General features: G+C 38.0%; 1 protein-coding gene across 1 annotated transcript in view; it reads left to right on the top strand.

The window, feature by feature from the left end:
- LOC140231267 (threonine--tRNA ligase 1, cytoplasmic-like) overlaps nt 1–17,491 on the top strand; it is a 68,459-nt gene extending 50,968 nt beyond the window's left edge. The window contains exons 16-19 of the mRNA XM_072311412.1: nt 1,710–1,810; nt 13,453–13,554; nt 15,351–15,538; nt 16,498–17,491. Of these exons, the coding sequence (XP_072167513.1) occupies nt 1,710–1,810; nt 13,453–13,554; nt 15,351–15,538; nt 16,498–16,646 (540 nt within the window). The 3' untranslated portion in view covers nt 16,647–17,491. The remainder of the gene's footprint in view (nt 1–1,709; nt 1,811–13,452; nt 13,555–15,350; nt 15,539–16,497) is intronic.

Genomic DNA, 17,491 nt, shown 5'->3' with positions numbered 1-17,491 from the left:
AGCAATATGTTAATTAAATGCATGTTCATGCAGTAGCAGACTTGTGACGGGAAATAATCCTAACCCTTTCCCACGATCCATTCAAACAGGAAAATATAAATATCTTGAAAGATACATCATTATTTTCGCTCAAAATTCAGATGCAGGATGACATATTCATATCAGATACACATGTGAAGTTTCAAGGGATTTGGTGGTAAAATAAAGGGAGATATGAGGAGGTGAACTTTCCAGATTTGTTGTCCTTTGCTCCGCACAGTGCTTTGATGACTGTTAGAATTCCATAGCTTAGGCCCCTTTTCGCGGAGTTAATTGCACCATATCACTGGGCCTGTTGCTATCATCATCAATCTTCATTACTTTTGGAATGGATTTTGAGGCCATTTCACAAGAGTGTGGAGTTGGAATATAATGAAGACATCGATTACCAATGTCTGATTCAGATTTTTTTTTTTCTGATTTCAGATTGTGCAAGCTGCGTACGCCGCAAAAGCATGCAAAGAGTGACAGTGAGTTGTTTTGGGCAATGACATGAAATTCGTCATCAATATCAATAGTTCCTGATAAATGATTTGGTTCAAAGTTACGTGAGTGTTTGGAAAGAAGCTATCAAGTATATCCTGTGATTTTCCTGCAGTTTGGTTTTGTGGAATTTGAGAAAAACATACAAGGATACAAACGTGCATTAGTGCCGATACATGTGTATGTAGGTCGCTGTGAAAATAAGTAGGCCACTTGTGACGTCATCAAATTATAGGGCAATAGTCTGCCATGAAATAATTGCTTAGTACATGTGTGCAAAAAATGAGGGTTACCATTCTCTTTTCTTGTTATGCTGCAGCAGTCCTACAAAATTACAATATTTACATTAATTATGTTCTCACTTTTGGTAGAGGTACGTATTACGGGTTATCTGCTGATTTTAGGATTCCCATTGAAGTTCCACTTGGATGTCGTGTACCTTATCTGATATTCATGTTTTAAAGTTTCTAGAAGTAAACCTAGGTGTAAATGCATGGTAAAGGAGAGGGAATGGGGGTGTTAAAGGTGGATTAATCTTGAAAACTACAGAAAGGGGGAACAACTCTGTTAAGTATTTGTTGAACTGAAGCAGCATACATACCATGATGTATGCAGGGTGCTGAATAACAATGAAGAGTTTACATCTGTATATTATTTTTGAGGCATCAAAGGGTGTGTACAGTTCTGGGAGAGGTGTAAATTTGGCTTTTAACATTTTGCGAGATATTCAGAAACCACTCTATGAGATGTCAAAGAGCATGCAATTATAGGAGGTATCAAAAGTTTATGAAATGGATGAGATATCCAAAAACAAGGTGAAATAAAGAGATCCTAATAAAGTTGTGGCATGTCGCCTTTTGTTATTAGCACTTTTTTTGATATCTCAGCCATTTGAAAACCAATCTTCATCAAATAAACGTTGAATCCTTCTTGAAATTGCATGCTCTTTCATATTTCATAAGAGGCTTTTCATTATCTCACTTAGGAATGTTCAAAACAAGAATCCCTACCTCAACCAGTACTGTACAGTCCCTTTAACGATATTCAATTAAAGACTTGATTCGATTAAAGACTTGATTTCTTTTGGCCTTAAAGTATGATTGTATACTTGTCTCAAGGACTCAGCCTTGATTTGGAGGATAGAAGTGAAAATTTAGTATATGGTTAATTTGTTGCTGATTTGCTAGATTGACATCACCATACATGATGCCCTTCGCCGGTCTCACCAGTGTGCCACCATCCAACTTGACTTCCAGCTCCCTATTCGATTTAACCTCAAGTACTCAGCGTAAGTTCATGAGAACATGATATAACATATTGTTGAAGTACTCAACAATGGAGCAGTATAGTTGCTGTGACTTCATGATTGCATTGAAGAAAACCAGAAAGTAAATGAATGATTGATAGTGTTATTATGATATTTTGCACCAAGCACTATAAACAAACATTATAAGTAGCTGATTTACTAACTCACTTTTTGAAACTTGGCAGAGCTGAAATGCTGTGAGTACCAAATGAACTACTGTCTCATGGCCTGAATTAAAGCAGAATAATGTTATAATTTTCAAAATAGAAATTAAAAACACAAATGGATATATTCATTGCTGCTTTGCTTAAAGTTATTATTGTCCAACTACAAGATCATTTAACCTGTTGAGGACGAGTCCCGTGTATACTCAGGCAGGTGTCTATAGGGAATGTGTGTTGTAGCAAAATCAGTCTGTCCTCAACAGGCTAACTTACATAATTAAGGCGAAATTTCTTTTGTACACAACCAAAGAAAACTATTTACCTTGCATGAGCTTTCGCCTACTGTCTGTTGGCTTCATCAGACTGACGTTGACTCGCCGTAGATGGGGACCGTGTAGGCAGTCTTACAGTCCGAGAGAATGGGAATGTACGCTGAAGATAATTTGTATTGCCCCTCGTCACAATTCATCATGTGTTCCCACCCCCATTGTATGTGGAATAAGAGAGGCGATCCACATACAACGGGGGCGTGAACACATGATGAATCGTGACGAGGGGCAATACAAATTATCTTCAGCATACATTGCCATTCTCTCGGACTATAAGACTGCCTACACGGTCCCCATCTCGGCCGTAATCTGGCAGAACTGCGTATCTCCTTTAACACATTACGCCAGAAATCGGGTTTAAAGATTCAATGTTACACCTTTCTAAACTGGGATACGATGAGTTACATTTTTCCTCTTTTCTTGGTCATAATTGGTCTAAAGAATTTATTTCCAGGAAAAAAATGACAATTTGACCTTTTTAAGTAGTATTAATTGCCAATTTAAAAAACTTACGCAGCCAGATTAATCGTCGCCAAATTTCTGCGATCGTAATCTGGCAGAACTGCATATCTCTGGTCATATGCCGGGATGATCAGCCAGAACTGCGTAAGTCTTTGGCCATGCAGGGGGGTTCTCAGGCAGAACTGCGTATCTCTAGGAGATACGCAGTTCTGCCTGATAAGCATGTGTTTCATCAGGCAAAACTACGTATCTCTTTTCGTCGTGAACCACATGCTTATCAGCCAGAACTGCGTAACTCCTAGAGATACGCAGTTCTGGCTGATAAACACGTGGGTTTTTTTTGCGGGTTGTCTATCGGATTTTACCATCCACCCCCTTACTCTTCAGCGGATGCAGTGTCAAGACAGTGAATATTTTAGATTGAGTACAATTTTTTGAAATATTTGTATTGTAGAAAGTCATCATTATTGATTCACATTCAATTTCATTTTATCCATTCATTCGCATGTGGAAAATAACTTGCTTTCCACAAATGTTGTCAGTCTGTGTTCATGTTTCAGTATTATTTAGCGGCACAAGAAGTACCGCTACATCAAAAGCCTGGCTGCTGCTTGGGTTATTGTCGATCTCATGAAGCATTGCATTTGGATTAAGAATAATATTAGACTAGATGTTAAGCTATATTGTTCATCAAGACTACAGGTACTACATTGTAGACCATCTAGACCTTAGTCTAGTATTCAGGCCTAACGATACACTAGACATCTAGAGACTAGTAGAGCGGTACGTAGGGATTTGCATACGACAGGCCTACTACTCTCATCATTCCTACTCTATGCCCAAAGTAAGTATAGAGTATGCCTAGACCCTTTTGGCTGAAGACCTAAACTCTATTTAAACTAAAGAATACTAGGAGCCAGGCCTGACTAAAAGTTAATTTACAGCTTCATTAGAAATAAAAAAATAGACCGTAGGTCTTGTTTGTGTCGACTCCTACTGTAGGCCTACTACAGTACTAACGTTTAATAGGGTACCGTAGTAGTGTTCTAACCGTTACTCTCTACACAGGCCTAAAACGGTTAGAACTCTCAAACTCTTTCTACTTGATTGCCTAGGTCTATGTAACATCCAGACGTCTATTTTGGGGCGTCACTAACAGAATAGTAATATCAATGAAAATTAGTTTCTAGTCTAGACTCTAGATCTATATCCAGGTAGGGGCTAAATCTAGAGCTAGACTGTCTATTGGGGATCTAGGCCTAACGGTTAGTACTTTCCAATCCTAATGTTTCTAATGTTATAGTAGATCTAAGAACAACGTAAAGCCTAACCTACCTATCTAATGACTAACGGTAAGTCTATAAAATCTATAGCCTATAAATATAATGTCTAGTAATACTAGTACTAGATATGATCTAGTATAGATCACAGATCTAGATCTAAGTTTCAGATCTATTTCTAGGGCTAAATGGTTATAATTTAGCTTTTAACCTGTAGATTCTAGATTCTTCATATTACAGACTTAAAAGGGCATTTTACCGTTTTTTTTATTTTTTTTATATGTTGTTCTTTTAATTCTAAAACACCCAGCGGTGCAAACAGAATCAAAATTTCATAACAATTAAGTGCGTAATTTAATGTTAAAAATGGAACTTTTTAGGTGAGTATTATGCTAATGAGCTGACGAGCCCGGATGTTATGATGTCACAGGTGCTCTCACTATTACTGATCACAAGGGCTTGCATACGCGTGCGTTAATTCGTATCGAGTAGCAGACGACGCTTAGGCCTAATTTAGCTAGCAGGCGGTGCTTGTGTACTGTTCTATCCATGTAGATATCTCAAATTTCACTAAACCAAATTGCACCAAAATTACAGGATATACTTCAAAGCATATTTCAAAGTATTCTCTTATATGTGTGGCACTCCGTCGGAATGAGTCAAAAGTCGCAAAAAATGAAATCGTAGTTATGCCTATAAGTGAATTCTACAGACTCTAAGCTTTACACTGATATGTAATACAACTCATTTCGACATCCCTATAGATCATAAAAACGAATATTAACCACGTTTGTTATGTCAGTTGATTTTCTAAATAACGGAGAAAATCGCTCTCAAAGTTCAGGCTATGTTCATGCTCACAACCTGTTTCTTTCACGGGACGAAACAATACAACTGTCCTGCTTAGCGACGGCGTTTACGCTCCATCGCACGCACTACCGTATAAGGCGATAGCTTGGGTATGTAAGATAATCAACCAATCGCAGGACAGGTCTATCATTAACGATTCTGACCAATACGGCAGCCCGAATGTAAACTTCGGCGCGTTTGTGTCCGTGCCGCTGCCGCCACATGAATGAGTCGGTACGCGTTGTGTGTCGGCTGCGTTGTGGTTTGCCGCAATTTTTAACTCACAAACAATAGGAAACAGTAGAAAGAAAAGAAGGCACGCAATGCGTCTTACGAGAAGCGTCTTTTAGCGAGGGCGTTGATCGCTTCCATTCTCCTCCCATACATGTTGTTGTCAATGGAAACTACAGAGGATGCATTTAGCAAGTACCAATACCTAAATAGAACCTGAGAACCTATTGTAGGCGGGCACGCAATGCGTCTTACGAGAAGCGTCTTTTAGCGAGGGCGTTCATCGCTTCCATTCTCCTCCCATGTTGTTGTCAATGGAAACTAAAGAGGATGCGTTTAGCAAGTACCAATACCTATTAAATAGAACCTGAGAACCTATTCTAAGCGGGGGTTCAAAAGACAGCATCGGTAGAAAAAGTCAATGAAGTTGATTAACGATAGTCGTCTTTTGAGATTGTGTTCCTTGCGTGTACTTAAAACCCTCAAATTACGCACATGGTCGTAATGTTGCAGAGCATCAAAAACTGCTTTCGCGTCTTTTCTGCTGCAGCTGTATACAGCCGTAACATTATGAATTCCCGCCATATTAAAGGCACATTTCCTTTATAGGCGTTGCGTGCACAGTAATTATCGCTTAACAGAAGTATCAGAAGTATCAGAAGCAAAGGTTGATGTAGGCTTGACAGCTTCACGTTGGGTTTACAATGATTCTCAGTCACTTTTCTAATAGCATAGCATATAAAAAAACAATTAACTTGTAGCTTAAGCGGATTTTTTTTTTTTACATCACATGTGCAGTTACAATCTTTCTGCCTTTGAGAAGTGGATCATAAATAATAATACTGAAAAATATTCGGAATTAATACTTAGGCCTTCTTCACTTCGTTTTGTATTCACAAACCTTATCAGAAAAAAAAAAATGATTGCTTGATTACTTTCGGGTAAAGGAACTACCGGAAAGGAACCGCATTTAATTTTCTTGTTAACGAACCTAAGCTAATAGCAAACCATATTTCATTGTGTGATTAACGAACCTTCAGAATAATCAATTGTATTACCCCCCTCCCCCAAGGAAAAAAAAAAAAAAAGCATTTCAATGTCATGCGTTGTCATTAGCGATAAAAGGCCCGTTTTTATTTCGTAGTGTGTCTCAGTACTCCTGTGCTTATTTCTAAGGATGTGCCTCTCTTAATGATTGCGATTGATGTTCAACTATTTCTTTCACGCGAGCTTGAACAGGAAGAAGCTAAAATTCAGGCAAGGAGACGAGTTTTCTTCCATGAGATGCAATCATTAAGACACATCTATTCACGAAAGTTGTGTGATTGCTTATGTGCTAAAGAATTGTGTCCATTACATGAATCAGGCACTATACAAAACGGTTGAAATCTACGAAAGTCGAACTTCATTTTGTTTTTTGTTTTTTGTTCAATTTCATTTCAATTTTAAGCGGGGATAGACTAGAAATTAGTTTGTCTATACTGGCAGGAGACATTACAGTTTTCCAGTACATGCTCCGCATTTAAACAGTCGCCATATTTTCGTGATCAGAATCAGATAATGGACACGTGATATATTATAAAAATGAAAATAGAAAACAACGAACACGCCATAATATGTACAAACATTATGAACTTCAATGAATTAAACTTACCTGTGATATTCTGCATAAAAAACAAGCACGCCGATTAAATGATTTGATATAATTAATAGAGCACACAGCGATATCATGCATGGCAGATCAAATCAAGTTCAATTGGTGAGAAAGCTAAATGAAGTTAAAAAGTTGACTTCTTTTCGTTTCTCTTTCAATTCATGAAAACAGAATTACATTGTATATCTATTGAAGAGGATTGTCTCTGTTGCGAACGATCGCCATATATAGCACTGTTAGTCTCCTGCGCAAATCCGAATCCCTAAATACTTTAATTTTTGCTTGATAATGTAATAACCCTGCTCATAATTTCATAAAGGACTCGCAAATTCAAAGTTTCAAACCGTATACTAAAACATTATATTGTATACGGTGTATTTCAAAAAACATTTTGAATGCGTTGCGTGTTAGCATGTTGATAGCACCAATCTGCCTTTTATTTTCCGTATACGTAAAGCGCACAGAAACGTAACCAAATTTTACAAAATACAGTGAAATGCATTGTACGGCGTGGTACTATCATTAGAAGTATATCCCATTCCTTTTTACTTTTATTTGCTTGAACCAAACCATGTGTCATTTTCGTAGCGACATCACTAGGAATTAGAATGTATGAAGATAATCGTTACTCATTTTTTTTCGCTACTATTATAGCATTTACATTTTCCAACTTTTATTGACATGCAGTACTATGTTACTGTATTGTTACGATTACGAATGTTGGTTATGAATTCAAAAGACTGGTTTATTAATCGAACTACAAAGGTAATAGCTGTTTTGAAAGTAGTTCGATACAAGTTCAAAACGCGATCGAAGTCATTGTCATAGGGGGAACTGATAGCTCTAGAAAACTTGTTTAGGCTAGTAAAGATTGCCGTATAGGCAATCTTTGTAGAAAGTTTTGACTTAGGCCGTCTATTGAGTATTTTGAGAAATTTAATAAAGAATTATTTGTTTTGATTATGTCAAGAATTAGTTTGAACTATGAGAATAAAAAGGCGCGGTTACCCAAACAATGTCGTAGTTCGATTAGACAGTCATGATGGGTAAAGTGAATTCATGACTTGACTAATCCTTACTGAATTGATGATCACTTCTGTAAACCATCAGTTATGTCTTGTAATCGTAGTCAAAATTCTTTTGAGCGATGAGACGAAAACCAACAAACAAAATGCCGTGTATCATCGCTCGAGATTCCAACATTTGGCGTCACCCGACCAACAATAAGTGACAAATCAAATGGAATATTATGTTGTGGGATAGCAGACTGTGTTACGATTTTTAAATGTTTCGAGCAATTGTTTAAAAAAAAGAGAGAAAATGAGGCAAAGTTCAAGAAATTAGAAAAAGCACGTAAATGCAGGCGATCATGTTTGATAATCATAGTAAGAGATTACACTCGGCCGTGCGGATGTATATGATTGCCTTATTTACATGTCTGATTTCTGTAAAATATGTGATATTTAAATTCAAGTTCCCTTCCCTCCTTTATAGGAGTTTTGTTGGGTTTTCGCTATAGGCATTTATTAGGAAACGCTGTAAAAACGACAACAAATGCCTACTATACATCAAGAGATGACCTATACATACATGAAACACAAAAAAAAAATCTCTACGTTCTGATATAAATCAACTGCTTGTTTGTTTGTTTGTTTGTTTATTTGTTTGTTTGTTTTGAATTACCATGGTCTTTGTCGGGGGAAAGATGAAGAAAAGTAGTAGAGTGTATCACTCTCAAATCCGGATGATTGCGATAAGTGTGTATCCCCGCCCTTTCTATACAGGTAAACGATTTAAGCTTGGTATGCTACTAGTATTATAAAAGCCTGCATGTGTCACGCAGAAGAACTGATTCCGTGATCACTTTTAGCCTTTCATAAAATTCACGTTTTAAGATGGTAACGATAGCTTGTAGGAGATAGAGTAAGTTAGTGTCACTGACTGTGGTTCTGAACACAAAAGGAGACTGAAAAATTCCTTTACAAATTAGCAGACATAATGCCGATCCTCCAACACTGTTGCTCCATTCCGTCATTGATTCTGCTATCAATGGCGAAGAAAGAATACTGGTTGCGTGATTATCCACCCCTTGATAGCAGGAAGTTTACCTTTCATTGTTTAAGGCTTCGTTGATGCGGGGTTTACTCGGATACAAGGCGTGAACATTGCCGTCCGAGTTCTTTCATTCGAAATTCCTCAGAATACGCAATTCAATGGGCAATTAGCGCTGCTACTTGGCAAAGCTGTTAGCCAACCCAATTGTCCCAATTCTTTGCAGACTTGACCTCTCACATGTCAGCTACACGCAATACACGGCAAACAGCTTTCATTACAAACATTCTGATTAAAAAACAAAACAAAATGAAGAAGCACACTTTTGAGTAGCGACACAGCTTTCTGTCCCTTTCTCAAATAGGTCCTACTTCTAAAAAAATACACAGATGACTAGAGTCAGAATATCCTCCAAAGGGAACACGAGCTATCTGGGCATTAATAATGTTTGTCTTCCTATTTCTCTCCATGCCGTCACGGCCCAAACCATCATAAGTAATAAGGCAATAAGTTTCATTAACCAGGGAAATAATAGTACGCATTACATACATTTGGCGAATTATCACACAAATTGTCGACTTTATAAAAACGAGAATAATTGACAACTTAGGCCCTACTATATCTCCAGAGATGAACTTTAAACAGCAAGTCACATACCAGAGAACGAAAGTTATGATTACTTGAACAAATTCATTAATGAGGCCAATCAATAACCGTTGTAAAAGTACACACACGCATAAAAGAAGGTTTCGAGTTCGATATGTGATCATTGTATTAGCTCATAGATAAAGTATCATAAATTTTGCGTGATCGTTCGTTGGAATTATTTTTTTCAGTGCTATTTGTGCGTCATGTTAATCACCACTCATTGAAATGGAGTGCATGTATCAAACGAAACTCGCTGGTCATGCAATCAATAGCCTTGGTCAGCTCACTATTATTGCGTAATTCTATAGCCCTCGCCGCTTGGCCGCCGACGCCGCCGCGCGCACCATGCTTTGTTTTGTCTTCAAAGGGGTCAAGAGCAATGCCTCATTAGCATACACCCTAGCAACGGAGGCGGAGTCTCGATCTGGCAAGAACAATAGGTGCGAAACGCAAAGCAAAGGCGAGCGTTCGAAAAAAATGTAACCGAAAAAAATTGTCTCAGAAAAACGGTGATTTGGGACACTTGTACTCATTTTCACACGCTGAAATTTTCTGTACAAACAGATGAAACATAAAGGAATCAAAATCCGTCATAAAAAAATTTCGACCCGAGTAGTGCTTCCCCTTCATTTTCGGCTCATTACGGGAAAACTCCCCGTGCGACTTATGACTCATTTTGTCGGAGCGCCACACATATTTGAACGGAATCAGTAATCGAGAAGTATCAATATTGACGCCGACTTTCAAGTCGTCACTCAAAAAAAAATCACTCTTCGCGAGAGATCTTGGCGAACGCAAGATGCGCAATCTAGAACTTAAGTTAGCCGACTAGTGCTGTGCGAACGGGGAATTTACGCGAGAACTAAACTCAAAAGTGTAATGATTTTTGCGACTTGTGTGATATAGGAACTACATTTTTCATTCAACTTACCACAAATAATTTGTAAATTTATATATTGCCCCCGATTACTTGAAAGATTTGTCTCATGATATTAACTGGCTAACTTCAGTCTGTGCGTGCGCAGCAGATAGACACTCTAAGTAGGGCCTGGCCGCAATTACTCATGTTAGTCGTAGAGCAGATTTTTTTTAGCGACGCCGACAGGAAAGTCGACATCTACACTTACGCTTCCCGACATGTGATTTGTTTCCAATTAATGTGAGCTGTTGGATATGAATCATAAAGTACTTCCTGTGAGTTTGGTGCCATTTGGCAAGGTGAATTTTGAGATATCTACATGGATACGGAAGTACGCTAGCACTATACCTAACGTTACACCAGCGCTGGGATCGCGAAGCGGCGACACTGTGTTAGAATCTACGTGGTCAGGCCACTCTTCCGAGATATGGGTCCTAATAGGCCTACTGAAACAAACTGTTAGATCTAACATTGGTCCTTGGTGTAAAGAACACTACTATGAGATTTACTCGACTACAAAACATCGGAAATCCATAAAGCAGATACCTTACCTGAAAAATTCAGCACAGGAACAACAGTGCCTGCAGGACAAGGGTCCAGATCTAGATCTGGGGTCTGGACTTTCGTCTGGACTTTCTTCAAGTTCTGGCAGCAGGGTATGTAACGTTAACGTTACGCTGTGCCTTAGCGCTGTGCACATAGGGCCTACAGCTGCAATGTCGACGGTGAGTGAGTGTAGGGCCTACTCATCAAAACTTGGACTGCCATGTAGAACCTACTCCTTGACTGCTCAGTAGTCCTAGTCCTAGTTCTAGTATTTCAGAGTCTATTTGTACTGGGTACCGTTTTCATCTCACTAAGCGTAAATCGTGCGTGCCGTTGAAGAGAGTCTATCTACATTTGGATTTTCGAGATTCACTCAGCCCTCATCTACGTTAGATAGTTTGAACTGGCGAACCATCGCTCGATCATGATCATCAATGCGTAACGTTACTTACACACGGTCTTCTATGGGCAGCACGTTCGGATAACGATGCCAATTTTATTTTGCATATCTGGAATTTCCCCACAAGTTTTATCTTAATAAAAAGCTGTTGAAGAGCTTGCTTTTAAAGATTAATAGATATTGTTTGACATATTTATTATAGCTCCATATTGCAACTATACTAAATAACAGCTTTTGGAGTGCTTCGTGTGAGATTTCATCAGTAAATTGGCATTATGTAGTTCGTCTTGCTAATGTCGGAGTTGTGCACAAAGTTCCATGGCTTGCTCGTTTTCATATTTTTCAAAAAATCATTACAGGCTTATCCTGGGTTTTACAATCCTCTCTTTCCAGTAGTAGGCATCAAAAAATGTAGATTAGAATTATCAGACAATTAGAAAATGTCAGTACAGTTTTCTTTTAAAGAATGTCTATGCCGAAACAAATCTAGAAAAATAGAAAACTTGAGTAAAGACAGAATAACCGGCGATTCAGCCTAAGTTAAATAACGGTAGGCCCCAGTAGTCTAATAGGCCCCTACTGCACAACTCTACTGGGAGTACCGGTACGGTACGGTACCGATATTAAAAAGTAAACTTGTAAAAGTGTTAGTATTGGTCAATTTCTGACGTCTGTAGGATTGGATAAAAATGCCATCGTTATGGACGGTATCCTAGATATTCATTAAACTTCTCGAGATCAATCCCATAGATTCAAGCCAACTAACCCCTTATTACAATGAAAAACAAATTAAGAAGCTATGGATTACAGATATTGTTGTTCGCGTGACCTACGCTACCGCACAGTACATTGATTTCACGTACACTAACAATGGACAAGTGCTGCAGTACTAAGTAGGCCTAAAGTTGACTGGAGCGTGATGTCAGACAAGATGCAAACAATAACGTTTGTTAGATCTAGAAATGTTCTAGGCTTAAAAAACACTAGATTGTAGCAAAACTTCATAGTAAGGCATAACGCATATCGACCTGTTTTGAAGCCTGCCAGTCTATGAAGGGAAAGAAAGTGGCAATTTACCCCAAGAGTAACGAGGGTTATTGCTTTTGGATCCTTTGCTTTGGCGTGACTGTCGTCGTGTACAATACTCCGTAGCTGTACAACGTGTCTAGCTAGCTAGCTAGGCACTGCTAGCTTGAACGTGCAGTGCGTTCGTCACTACCAAGGCCGCGCACGCGCATGTTAAGATATGCCATGTCTGTGCGGGATGCAGGAACACCTTTGTCCAAGCGTTGTCGTAAGTCGACTTATTCAGTTCTGACTGATTAACATCAGAAAATTCTTTTCGTACATGTATCTCGACTTATGCAGTTCTGCCAGATTAATCGCCCTCTCTCCTCAGGAATTTTCCCAAAATTACTTTCTAAAAATAACTTTCTGTACCGAATCACAACTTATTTTTTGGCCCACTTGAAAGAGCATGAGAAAAAAACACACAAAACACTCAAAACCTGAAAATCAACCAAAATTGACTTAGGGAGTTCTGCCAGATTACGGCTGATCTACGGCGAGTCAACGTCAGTCTGATGAAGCCTACAGACAGTAGGCGAAAGCTCACGCAAGGTAAATAGTTTTCTTTGGTTGTGTACAAAAGAAATTTCGCCTTAATTAGAGAGTTACCAATCAGATGAACCTCTTCTAGAGGCTAACTTACATGTACGTGTGTACCTGAGAACTTAGCAATGAACTAAACGTGCATGACTTTCTCACTGAGAATCTCTCACCTTGTGCATTCAGTACAAGTCATGTAGTTTCTCCTGTCAAATGTAATTTGATTTGTCAAAGTTTGATAAGTTTTTAGATAGAATGTGCTTTAAAGCATGTTGAAAAATGTGAGGCACAAGACAAAAATTGTGCACCTGCCCAAGTTCTTTTAAAATGCAGTTATGATTTTAAGTATGTCAGTAACTCCAAAATATATCCTGGATACTACCAATAGTTAGTCTGAAGTCTAGGACTTTATAACAGCCTATGAATAGTTTGTAGATTATATCACATTGTCTGATGAGAGTTTGTCTTTGTTGATATTACAGGACTGATGGAACAGAGAAGCGACCAGTGATTATCCACCGGGCTGTTCTTGGCTCAGTGGAGCGTATGATAGCCATCTTGACTGAAAACTTTGGAGGGAAATGGTATGAATATCTCTCAAGCTTGCTTTCTGTCATAACTGGCTTATAGATAGATTTCTGAAAATGTTTGGAAATACTTTTAACAGAGATGCCTTTTTAATGACATACTCTGGTATTCATTTTCTTTTGTGTTTTTGTGTGTGTTTTGTATCTTGATATAGATTTATGTACAACTGTAGTTTAGACATGCTTATTCATGACAAGAATGTCTCACATATCCTTTTGACGGATGCACCAACAATGATCCTTCAACGAACCTCCTACATGTCCATTTCATGTCCACCCATGTACATACGATATACCATATATACATACACACACACACACGTACTACAATAAAATCATATGGAATTATCTCAGGAAGAATGCTACAGTATGATGGGGGGGGGGGGGACAAAATCTCTTTGTGTTGTTTGTTTGATTCTGGGGAGACACGACATAAAGTCTGACTATCCATTCGATACAACTGATCTTAACCCATACCTGCCAATCTACAAGATATCCTGAAGTTTGAGCAAACACTGCAATCATCAATCAATGTGATAATCCTCACCAGAAATAACTTGAAGTAACTTTCAGAGTTTTATAGCTCGTGACTTCTGACCTAACATCCCACAGTCGCTGATATTTTTTCATAATTGTTTATATCTAAATATTTGATCATTCATAAATATATAATGTATTTGATAAGTAAATATCTCTATGATGTGACATCACATAATATTATTCATCACAGGACGCTGATTCACATCTTATACTGATGACCATTAATTTCTCATGCGTGTCAGTCATATCAATTTGAAGTTGAGAGAGCATAGTTTAGTAAACATGTGTGAAATGGCCTTCAGAAACAACAGCTAACATAAACTGCATTATGCCACAAGCTCGTTTGGGTTAAATTTGAGAGAAAGCTTTGTAATTCACAATGTTACTGTTTCACTGACCGATTTTACGGAGCCCAAAACACAACCATCTAAAAAAAAGAAAAAGAAAAAGAAAAAAAAGATCCATTTTACCTTGGTTGATTCAAAACTTGGTTCAATCAACATCCCTTTAACCCTATTTTAACTGGGCTATTTGAGACAAAGTTATTAATGGGGGGGGGGGGAGGGGGAGGGGTCAATTTAATGAATTAATTATGCAAATTTACACATGAAATTGTATTTTCACCTATAACTCCATGAAAAAGAATGAAGGATTGCTAAATTTTTGTGTCAGAGTTCCTCAAGACACATAAACAATTTTCTTGTAAAAAAATAGCGCAATCCAAATTAGTTTCTTTTGTTTTTTATTGTTTTGTTAATTTCTTATGTATTTTATTGTTTTTTCGACCTTTTGTTTTCTATTGTTTTTTTTGCCAAAATTTGTTGCAGACTTTTTTTCAAGTTTATTTACATAAGAATTGATTAATTTCAATGTTCAAAAGTTGAAATAATCTAAATTTATATCAATTAAACAAAAAAACACAATTTGCATTGGATTTGCACACGAAATCAAGAATTTGAGATGTTTTCGGGTTGACATGCATCTGATATGCAAAACATTGCGTAATTTCAGAACGGTGTACCCACACGTCGCAAATTTGGTCTCAAAATATGCGAGAGACTTCAATGAAAAAAGTCGTGAAACGACGCAGCAAACTCTTAGCGTGTTGCAGAATTGTGGCGCGAAATGTCGAGGGGGGGGGGGGCTCAATTTGACCCCCCCCCCCCCCCAGTTAAAGTAGGGTTAAATTTGAGAATACTGTATATGTGAAGTCATGCCAGTGCTATAAATATCATTGATGTTCCCATATACAGGCCATTCTGGCTGTCTCCTAGACAGTGCATGGTGATCCCAGTGGGGCCCATGTTCAATGACTACGCTACATCAGTGAGAGATAAGCTTCATGCTGCTGGCTTCTGTTGTGAGGTAGATACTGATGCTGGAGATACAATGAACAAGAAGATCCGCAATGCTCAGCTGGCCCAGTTCAACTTCATCCTGGGTGAGGCTTCATTCTCTCTACAGACAAACTTTTCAATGAGGGGTTGTGGGAGAATATTGCAGAATGTTGCTCTCATCGAAGAATGTAGCATGTGGTCAACAGTAACATTACAATGCTTGTAATAGCAGGATTGTATATGACAAACCCATATAATGTCATGTCATATTGTTTTAGAATGAGGAAAAAGATGATCAGAATTCATAAAGAGAACCCACTATACACGTATGTGACCATGCATCATAAAACCAGCAAAAGTCGAAATGACCCAATTTTATTCAAGGACTCACAATAATTGAAATGGGTCAACCTAGTTAATTTGTAGAATTTTTATTTTTTGGAAGAACACTTCCTTATCGACATGATTCTTAAGTTTGCAAGTGTTTTTTTTTCTGCCTTTTTTTCCAGAACATTTTTTTTTTCTCAAATGTGATTAGGTATGTCTTAAAAGTCCCTTTGGCTTTACATTTTTTTTTTAAACCCTTTACAGTACTCACACTTCACTTTTCAACTCTAACAATGTTTAAAAGGATAATGCTAATACGTACATTTAAAGTTGACATCAGGCGTAAATGCAATGTTCTTAGCCCATTGAGAATGAGCTTATTTTGATACAACACACATTGCCCATAGATACGTGACCAAGAAAACTGGGGACTGATCTTGCCTGTTCAGTCATACTGGCAAAACATGACTGTTCTAGTACAGGGTCCCATATTCAATTAGATTACCCCAAACTCAATTCTTGACATTGGATGTGTGGAAAGCTCCGTTGGAGAACTGTGTCATAGATGCACTGTGAGATTTCTCAGGAGATCTGCCACTTCTACTTATCTAGAATACATCTTTGCTCACATACAATGCAATGCAAGATCAATAGAATAATTTGTGATGTAGGCGTGGGAAAAAAAAAAAGATTGTAATGTGAACGCTTATGGTAAATTTGTTTCCTTTTGTTGTAGTTGTTGGTGAGAAGGAGAAGACCAATGGTACAGCCAATGTACGTACCAGAGATAACAAGGTGCATGGTGAGAAGTCCACTGATGACATCATCATTCGCTTCAGAGAATTGCAGACCAGCCGGTGTAATACCAGTGAAGAGCCTTTCTAACCACCTCTCTGTCACATCAACAATGTCAGGTCAAATTTGGGATTCCGTTGGATTGTGAAATATTGCTGATTGATACACCATGTAGTGAGTGAGAGGAATAAAGCCTTCTGATATGGCTACAAAGTCAAGACATTTTTCAATGCATAGAAACAGTTAAGATCATGTAATATTCAAATACTTGTAGAAGATTGCATAGCTGATGTTCAGATCTCTCATCTTAGATGATATGAAACACTTGAAATGCTGTATGTGTACAAGAGGTCAATAGGTAAGGTGTTAATATCAGCTACATACAGGGGAAACTTGATATAACGAGAAGGTTGGGACCAAGTTGTTTTCCTCATTATAGCCTATATTTCATCAGTGGGCATGAAAAAAAGCATAACGTAAAGACATCAATTAGCACACGTGGGACTACATATCAAATTCCAATTAATGCTGATAACCTGGCAATGTGTGTGAGAGAATTACTCACCTTTATGTATCAGAAGATGTTTTTTTTTTTTTCCCAGTGAAATGTGCAACATCAAGAATGTGCTTCTGTATGGATGTTCTAATTTGTAAATGTATAGTTTGAGGAGTGTAATCATGTCATATTGTCTGTTGATTGGTATGTGTGGTTATATCAAGTGTGTGTTGTGTGTGGAAAGCTTGAACATGTTCTGCATATTGCTGTGTGTGTGTATATGTGACACATTCTATATTTACATATGTTATGCCTGCCTGTGTGAAGATGGGGAATTCCTTAGTAGAAAGCCAATCACAACATCAGATTGCTTCACACCTGCTATACATTATGATGATGATATATATGCCTAGGGCTATACATACTCCTAACACACTGT

This window comes from Diadema setosum, chromosome 7, assembly GCF_964275005.1.
Source record: "Diadema setosum chromosome 7, eeDiaSeto1, whole genome shotgun sequence".
Taxonomy (NCBI): Eukaryota; Metazoa; Echinodermata; class Echinoidea; order Diadematoida; family Diadematidae; genus Diadema; species Diadema setosum.
Note: the sequence above shows the minus strand (reverse complement) of the source record. Positions and strands in the feature narration are given on the sequence as shown.